The sequence below is a fragment of the Toxotes jaculatrix genome, chromosome 4, assembly GCF_017976425.1.
Source record: "Toxotes jaculatrix isolate fToxJac2 chromosome 4, fToxJac2.pri, whole genome shotgun sequence".
Classification (NCBI taxonomy): Eukaryota; Metazoa; Chordata; class Actinopteri; family Toxotidae; genus Toxotes; species Toxotes jaculatrix.
Genome location: NC_054397.1, coordinates 21,614,024 through 21,623,692, shown reverse-complemented (window position 1 = coordinate 21,623,692; position 9,669 = coordinate 21,614,024). Strand labels below are relative to the sequence as shown.

At 40.7% G+C, this 9,669-nt stretch overlaps 1 protein-coding gene across 1 annotated transcript; it reads left to right on the top strand.

The window, feature by feature from the left end:
• The first annotated feature begins 822 nt into the window (after positions 1–822).
• On the top strand, positions 823–9,592 carry tmc5 (transmembrane channel like 5). The gene is made up of 20 exons (XM_041036617.1): positions 823–896; positions 1,526–1,755; positions 1,969–2,046; positions 2,860–2,976; positions 3,109–3,211; positions 3,513–3,594; positions 3,697–3,957; positions 4,573–4,715; positions 4,861–5,005; positions 5,220–5,372; positions 5,767–5,933; positions 6,340–6,415; positions 6,504–6,601; positions 6,701–6,796; positions 6,923–6,998; positions 7,573–7,706; positions 7,913–8,086; positions 8,535–8,613; positions 8,797–8,889; positions 8,981–9,592. Exons 1-20 carry the CDS (start codon positions 823–825, stop codon positions 9,590–9,592), a joined length of 2,991 nt encoding a protein of 996 aa, XP_040892551.1.
• Positions 9,593–9,669: the final 77 nt, after the last annotated feature.

The window sequence follows — 9,669 nt, the reverse complement described above, 5'->3', positions numbered from 1 at the left end:
CAGTGGACTTTTACCTTTATGTGTTTAGCGCACACTTCCTGGTAGCCCGACAGTCCTTCATTTTATCTCCCTGACTGTGGGTCTCAGGCTGATTCACAGGTTACTCCTCAGCCTTCGCAGACTCTGTTTGAAGAACTCAGCCATTTTTCTGTGACTCTTGAAAATATATTCAGGGACTACTTTCATATATCTTTTCACCAGGTAAGCCGGGTTTGCAAATGGAGCAGAATGGCTTAATATAATGTAACAGGATTTTTCCTTTATATAACCTATATCCTATATCCTCCCATACACTACTTGTAGTCCTACTTTGTGAGTTTTTGAGTTCTAACTTTCATTTTAGTTTCGTCAGTTTTCTGTAAAATTTTATGAAGTGGCTCTCTGTGAGAACCACAGACCTATGGTACTAAATGTAGAAACCAAACCTACTGAATGAATTAATGATGAACAGATGAGAATGGGACCAAGAGATTAAATTACACGAGCTTCCCCTCGACAATGTAGCTGTCACTCTGAGTACAGAGAGCCACTTGGCCTCAACATGCAATGCTGCTTATTTAAGTTATATTAAAGTTGACTTAGCTGGCAACTGAAGCCTATATACAATATGCAGTGAAGCCAAATAGTCTAATCTTTCTCATGATATCTTAAGAGACTGTATTATACTAATTTATGGTTTTATATATTTAATTGAGCAAGTTGTTTGTACAGTTTATTACTGCTCCTGGACATACAACATATTGAAGAGTGGCTGCGACAGAGTGAACTGAAGGATTGCCGCTGCCTCCGAAGAAGAGCAGAAGGATCAATTTGAAAAATCTCATGACAAGTTACAGCAACGGTGGATTTTTCAACCCTGCTTACCATGACAGCGAGACTCTGGAAATTGATAGAAGGTTTGTGGTAATACACTAACATGAAATGTGGTTTGTGGCTTAAAATAAATGTGCATCAGTGCATAATTTATCCGGTAAAAAAAATCTAAAACTATTATTTCATTTATCAAGGAATGTGTTTGACTGAGTGCTGTTTGTTGTTTGCACTTGTAATCAGGGGGCATATATTGTATGGGGAACGAATGAACAGACATCTTAAAGGAACAGGCAGTTTTGTGGATGTGGTATTTATCCTGGCTTCATCTCAGGGTGCAAGATTGGTTCATACAGGAATTTTAAGGTCTAAAGACTTTGAAAGCTTCTAAAAACCATTACAGTAAATTTCAGAGGTAGATGCATTAGTCCATTAGTCTTTGAAGATTACTCACAAACTTAATCCTACTCTTCCTTGTAGGATATTATATCTGTAAAATTACCCACAGAAGAAAAACATCACCTCCACAGCAGTCATATCTATGACACGCATTCAGTTACAGATGATTGTGTCATGGTCATGACTTGAAATTCCAGTTCCTTTCTGAACTGTTAATCCCAGTCCTCTTAGGTATCATAAACACATACACGTACAACCTCAGTGATAAGAAGTTTGCCTTAACCATTAAACAGTATTTGTTTTATGGGGCCTCTAGGTCTTCAAGTAAAACCCACCACGCGAATCCCTATGCCAGGGAAGCCCCGGCCTGGCGGGGTGACAGGGCAGAGACACATAACACTTCCATAGGTCAGACCAGCGGTGATGATGCTTTTGCGAGAGTACCCTGGGGTGGTTGGCAGGAGGAGAGCTGGAGGGGGAGAGAAAGCATCCCCATGGGCCTCATCTCAACACGCCCCGGGAGCCCTTCATGGCAGCATGATTTCAGTGAGTGGAAGATCCAATTGTGACATTAAGTCTTTGTCTACAAGCTAAAATCCATGCTGGATTGTATCAGAAAGAAAAAGCTAAATGATTTTGTGTTTACTACCTGTCAGTTGGCTCTACAAGTTTTTTTTTTTTTTTGTGCCTTCGTGTGTTACTAAGCGACACTTCTGTTGATACCTCTACTCTGTTTCTTCTTCACTTTTTTAAATTCAGATCACAGTACATTTCAAGTCAACCCTGACTCTCATTATGATCGATCACTGTCCGTTCGACTTCCTTCTTCAGTGTCAGGTAATGATTAAACTAAACTTATTCCACAGATAAAAACTTCTTTTGATAGTCATCGTCTATTAAAAGTTACCATAAACTCTCGTTCTGTTGCCATGGTGTTGCTAAGTACACACAAAGTTGTATAATGTGAGCAATAGTTTAAACCATATGTGACATTCATGTTGATCTATCGACTTTGATTATCAGTTAGCTTAGACAGCCTAGTTGGGTAATTATTAATAGAGGCTGCACAACAAGGAAGTTGGCAAAGAAAACAAAATACAGGGAAGGAAATTGTTTTGGGAATATTATCTGAATCTCAAAGGACATAATCTGAGAGAATGAATCCTAATGACTTGATCCCCTAAACATTTCTTTTTTGTGGTTTTGAGTTAAATATGAACTGTTGGGTGGATTGCCATGAAATTAGGTTCAGGTAATTCTGTATTGCTCAGGATGAACTGAGACTTCACATTCTGTATAGCACCATCATCAAATCAAAATTTAAATATGTTCCGTACTATGGTTTATGGCTAAATACCTGTACAACTTGTGTTTCATGTTAGCATTGTCATTCTAAGCATGTCAGCATGCTGATGATTTGCTTTTAGTACTGTTGTGCATAAGTACAGCCCCAAAGACAAAAACAAATAAAAGTAACAAATTGAAGCACATTATCTTTCAAGCTATAATGGAAGAGTAGATGTTTAAATGTGTAGGCAGCAGCAGGTGTTACATTTAAAAAGGCCAACTTTGCTTCTGTATTTCCCTTCTGCTCCATGAGTTTACAGTTTAAAGCCACTCTTCTCTCTGTCCATCTCTGTGTTCATCCAGGTAACATGACAATGCGATGGAGGGGAATCACAATGAAAAGGATGAGCATGTTCCCTGACACTGATCCTGCCCATGTAGCGTTCACAGAGGATGCCATCAGGAACGAGATGGAGAATGGTAAGAGCCCATGACCGGTGTCGGGTTATTCCGTTGGATTTCTGCAACGTGGTGTGTGACATCTGCTCTGATGGTAGTTGTAGCGTGTAAAGATAACAGGGAGGACTGGACTTGTCATCTTCTGTGTCACAGAGGAACAGAATCTGGTTAAGGAACTGGTAGCCTTGTCAACACGAGACCGAATCCGGGCCATTCGGGACCTTCCAATGAGCTTTGAAGAAAAGAAACATATCAGGTGGGTTTTAAATCACAAGCAGTTAAAAATGATAAATGTCCTTCTCAGAGTCATTCTAGGGAGTAAGTTAAACATTACCCCCTTACCCTCTTAAGGATGTAGCAATATAGATCACTGGAGGAAGAGTTATGTGAGCAAACACACAAAGACACCTGCTCTTTTATTTAGTTAAAATGAAAGCAAGTTTAAAGGTTTTCTGCAGACTGCAGCATTGCGTCACTGTGGCAGATCTTGTACTTATGGACTTTACAGGGCTAATGTCAATATCATACCAGATTATTCTCCTAAATTATTTTCACAGGAGCCAAGTTCTGGCATTCAGGTCCTCCAAGCAGTCTCGCCAGTTCACGTGTTTTGCCGATTGTTCTGAGAATGTGTCACTGGTGAGTGTTTCATCAATCATAAAACCAAACTCTTTCTGAATTTAGCCCTCTGATTCATTACCCATGCTTCTTTGTCATACATGTTACAGGCTGTTTTCTCAGTTTTTCCGCAGGTGTGGTTACAGTATAAGGTCGGCCAGGCAGACCCTGGAACTGTGGCAGGGCATCATGAAAGAGATCGGAGGCAGGTTTGGCACCAGTGTCCTCTCCTATTTCGTGTTCCTCAAGTGGCTGCTCATGTTCAACATTTTCTCCTTCCTGGTCAACTTTGGTTTTATCACCATTCCTCTGCTTGTTTACGACCCCTCACCCAACATACCTCCAAACGTGAGCTTCAGAGGACTGGAGATACTGACAGGAGCTGTAAGTGGAGGCTCTTATCAAACCACCTACCTACTTCACAGTCACAGCTATCCAAATGATCCCTATTATATATATAGTAATTTTTTCTCTAATCAGTATTTTTAAGAATAAAATGTATGTTATATGTGTATATTATGTGTAATGTGAAAGGGTCCATTTGTAATACAAGCCCACAAAGAGTTAACACCACCTGTGCAGTTACCCCAGCTTTACAGAGCATTTTATCATCTCTCAGCTCATTGTTTTGGTTTTTCACAGCTTTACTGTTTTGGTTCACTCTCACCATTGTCATTAGCACTGTTTGCAGATACAGTAGGCATCTGTGTCCAGCAAAATAGCTCTCATAAACCCACTGCTCCAAACAGCAGATGGACAGAGTTACTGGCTGCTTGGTATCTTAGAGCATTTAACAGCTAAAGAGCCAAATATTTCACAGAGGAGTTGATGGAAACCAAAACAGTACTTAAAGATGAGTGAATTATACTTGTTCATCACTGCTTAAATGATAAGGTCAGTCCATGATAGGGTAATTCTGTCATTTAATATTTTATTAAATTTAAACTCTTCCCTCTGCCACGATGGCTACATGACTGATTTTTGTTTTGGTTTCTCCAGGGTTACTTCAACTACACTGTCATGTATTACGGTAGCTACAGCAATGAAACGCTTGTGGGTCTAGTGGACTACGACATGCAGCTGGCCTATTTCTTTACCATTGCAGTCTATATGGTGCTGTGTGGGGTTGCGGTTATTTTCAGGTCAGTTCAGTCCTCTGTATAACACCCGGGATAGCTCTGATTAACTACATTTATCTGAATTTTCCATGCTCTTTTTCTTCCTGGTTTATAGTAGTTTAAAGACAAAATGTCATAACTGATGTTACTTATTTTTCCCATCATGCAGCATGGCCAGTTCATTTAAGACAAACTATGTACTAGCAGAGTCAGCTTCAAACGGAGCATGGCAGCTTCTGTGCAGCTGGGATTTCAGTGTAACCAATGAGAGAGCAGTGAGACAGCGCAAGAACAACCTCCGTGTCCAACTCAAGGTGACTATTATTGCATTTCAAACCTATATAGTTCAGACACATCATAAAATATACATTGAACTAATGGACATTGAATGCAACTGATAATATCTTCACAATGAGTTTTCAGACAAATTTCAGACGGTGAACTATAAGACATAAATTCCTTTTTGCAGACACATCATGTGTCTCATTGCTTTTCCTGTCTGTGTTTGTCCTCTTGCCATCTCTCCAGGAGTCTTTGTCAGAAAAGGCCCAGGGGGAGCTGCTAACCCTCTCTGAAAAACTGAAGCACTACGGGGTTTATCTGGGTTCCTGGCTTCTCTCCACTGGCTTAGCTATTGGCTGTGGAGCCAGCATCTACTATCTCTGCCAATATGAACAGCAGGTACACAAGTCAAGATAGAACAGTGAGACTTATTGTTAAATAGGGGTAGTTGTTTTTGTTGGATATACACTAGAGAATATGAAAGGATGTTCTTCCCTGTCTGTATAATTTAATTATTGTCATTCCATTAAAACTAGTATTAACAGAAAAATCTTGCACAGTTGTGTGTCCTTCTGTTTTTATATGAAGAGAAACAGCACATATAGATAATACTTTATGGCATAGTAAAGTATTTGGTTCTTAAATTCCATATCAGCACCATAACAACCTCACAACCTTAACAAGAGTAATGTGTCAAGTCATTTGCCAACAGCTCGGTTTTTGATTAATTTCATTACATGGAGCTCGTTGTCGAGCACTATCTTGATCTGACCTCCATCTGTTATCTTTATAGCAAGCAGCGGATGTTGCCAACTGGTCTCTGCTTCAGGAGGCAGAGACTCTCCTGGTTCCCTTTGTGGTTTCTCTGATGAACCTGGTTGTCCCGCTCTTCTACTCCCTCTTCAACAAGTTTGAGCTCTACTCCAGCCAGCGTAGACAGGTCTACGCTCTAGTAATCAGGTTAGATGGCAGATATTTTAGTTTCTATCAAGAAGAGAACAAACAGAAGAGAACACAAGAATTAAAGGGCATAAGATCGAGGAATATGTTTTTTGAAGGAACAGAAATTTTGGGAAATACACTCGCTTTCTTGCTGAGTTAGATGAGAATATTGACACCATTTTCATATTAGTCTTTTCAATGTCAAGCTGGAGCCAGCAGATTAGCTTATCTTAGCATAAAAGACTGGACACAGATGGAAACAGCCTGGCTCTGTGTGTAGATGACAAAAAAAAAAAACACCTAGGTCCTCAATCTTCTCATCCAACCCTCAGAAAGAAAACAAAGAGTATTTTTGAAAATGTTAAACTATTCAGTGAACTATGAATAACGCCTGAAATCTATCTTTCTTTTTTCTCACTTACAGAAATGTCTTACTCAAGATGTCCATTCTGGGTGTCTTGTGTTATTACTGGATGAACGTGGTGGCTGAGAAATTTTCGGTACGTTTGATATGAAACAACACTTCATTCTCTGTTTGTAACCAATGCAAGTTTCACCATATCATCCGTCTAATTCTTTCCCCTGCAGTGTTGGGAGTCCATGGTAGGACAGGCTTTGTACCGTCTGGTCATTTTTGATTTCCTTTTTCTGATGTTGGGATCCTTCTTTGGAGAGTTTCTTAGCAAGTAAGTTACGCAAATTATGTTTATTTTATTATTAGCAAATACAGAAACAGGAAAAATTAATCTCAGATGTAAATGATATTCATCATTTCTCCATTGCAGTGTGATTGGGACCAGATTCCTACCACGTCTGGGGGTTCCAGAGTTCGACATAGCCAGAAATGTCCTTGAACTCATCTATGCACAGACTCTAGCCTGGTATGAACAATACATTTAATACTTGTTATTCAAATAATTGGACACTATCTATTAGAACAATTGTATTGTAATTAAGACTCCAGTTTCCTGTTAAAAGTTATTGTACCCTCTTTTTACTCTCCATAGGATTGGAATCTACTTCTCTCCTCTGCTGCCTGCCATCCAGATTGTCAAATTGTTCATCTTGTTTTACCTAAAGAAGGTAAACACAGGCTCACAAGGTTTGGTTTGCCTTGTAAACTGAACTGCCACGATGACACACTGCTATCAGCAGAAACAGTGCTTCCTGAGCAGCTCTATGCTCCTTAACGGCTCATGTTACTGCATTTGTGCACCTGGGTCAATAATTAATTTAAATCCTTTCATTATATTGACCGTGTGCTTTATTTTGTGTTGTGGAAAAGACAAGCAGGGTTTTGGATTGATGGAGTGAACCTTTGGGTTGCATTGTAGTTTACCAGGCAAGATCAAGATCAATCAGTCCCTGAAAAGCAAATGACTTCAGTATAACTGGTAATTTGACCCAGGCCAGATCTGGTGTTGCTGAATGTTTCATGAACATGCTGAATGACCTTTCAAGCAATGCTATTCAAAAGCTCTGATGAGATCCTCATGTTTTCTATTATGGAGTGAAACAGAAATAATGACTTGGCTGAAAATGAGCTTGTAGTTTTGTAAACTTTAATAGCACTGAGCTATTGCGAGAATAATGAATGAAAATGGAGTATGTGTGTGAATGTGTTTGTTCATGTGTGCATGTTTTTGCACTTCCCCAGGTCAGCCTGACCCAGAACTGCCAGCCTCCCCGGCGAACAGGCAGAGCAGCTCAGATGCAAACAATTTTCATCGCCCTTCTCTTCTTCCCTTTCTTTGTGGGGGCCTTGTCCATGGTTGCATACACCTCTTGGAGGTATGTGGATGTGGCCCGTTTTAACAACTATAAAACCTTTATTTCAAGTTAACAGCTTGCAGTCAGATAAGAATATTTTACAAGATCATTACCTTCTGAACAAAATTCCAACAAAACTTGTTTGACACATTCTGCATTTTTTTTACCAGTACACTAATCCCCCCAAATCAAACATCAGTCTTGTTTTGTCCACCTTGTCTCTCCAGACTGACTCCATCAGATCAGTGTGGTCCTTTCCGGGGACTCAACAGTACCTTCAGTGTGGTTGGAGTCTGGATAGGAGATCTGGAAGAGATCCCTGGATCTCAGTGGGTTGTGTGGATCTACCAAAACGTGATCAGGAGTGAAGTCTTCTATTTTCTTATCACACTCCTCATCCTGTAAGTGCATAGTGCAGGTGCTATGCTTTGTGTGTGCTACAGATGCTTTATTGTAAATTCTAAATTCAGTTGTGAATCACATATTGCACATATTTTCAATTATTACGGGCCTCCAGCTCAAATCTAAGAGGAAATTCCATCACAAAATCAAACATTAAACACAAAGCACATCTGAGGCTGATGGGAATGACATTAGACATTTAATGGACCTAACCATTTAATTTAATGGTTAGGTCAACACAATGGACAATCAAGTGTGTTCCATATGTGTTACTGTGGTAACCTGTCATGTCCAAAGCAGGAAACCTTTCAGATCATTAAATTTATTTGTGTGCATACAGTGTGTGTTCGTGTGTGTGCATTCATGTACATTTTAAAATCTCTGTGTCAACTATTCAAACTGATTTCTGCGACATTTTCGCTACCTGGCCATGTTTTTATTGCTCAGGGTCGTCATATACATCTTCTGGCAAGTCGTTCGGGGCCGCAAGGAGCTTATTGCTCTTCTGAGACAGCAGATTGTAAATGTGAGTGTGTTTGAAAAATGTCCCTTGAATGTGTCTTTTACTCAGTTTATTTTGTTTGCCTTTGGGAATACTTACACAACCTTGGGTGTACTTGAAATTCATTTTTTAGTGAAGTCTTTTTTTTTTTTTTTAAATTTCCTTCCCTCTATTCATCTGTTTTTCTCTTTCTTTTTCTCTCACCAGGAGGGGAAAGACAAGTCCTTCTTGTTAGACAAGCTCCAGAACCTCCAGAAATCTCAACCTACTAAAAAACCCAAACAGAAGAATCAAAAAAAGGTTTGATGTGACATTTGTGTCTGGCTAACTAATCGCCTTTCACTCTGGGATTTGTCATCAACCTCACTGAATATTTTCTCCTGTCCTTAAGCAAACCAAACGGCATTCAGATGAACGCTCTTCAGGTGGGCAGTCCAACTCAAACGCTATGGTTCAGGCTTTACTTGCTCGCCAGCGACTCGAAGAGGAAGAACAAAGTTGGAGCGCTGGTGGAGTGCCTGTTCCCTCTGACATCTCCGCCTCCAGCGCTCTGGTGCAGGCCATGCTGGCCCGTCAGAGAGCTGACAGCCAGGATGAAGATCTGTACGAGATGCCTGACAAACACCCGTCATCCTCCAGCGCCTTCGCACAGGCCATGCAAGCCAGGCAGAGGGCTGAGGGTCAAGAGAGGGACGAATACTATGGTACAGCAGGTTCTTCTGAAAACCCTGTCAACAGATCCAGCGCTGTCATGCAGGTGATGCAAGCCAGACAAAGAGCAGAGGAAGACAGAGCCGATGGCACAGATGACCTGCCATCTTCTGTGTCAAGTGTTATGATGCAAGTCATGCAAGCCAGGCAGTTAGAAGAGGAGGAGGAGGAGGACAGGTTACAGTGGGTCCCTGCTCCCCCACAAAACCCGGCTCCCCCAGGCTCCAGCGCTCTCATTCAGGCCATGTTGGCCCGGCAGCAGGCCCAGAACGAGTACGATGACGGTTACTGAACAAAGGGGTCTGATTTTATCTTAACATGGGGACAGGAACAAGACAGAAAAGACAACATAATGGATTTCTTTAAGGT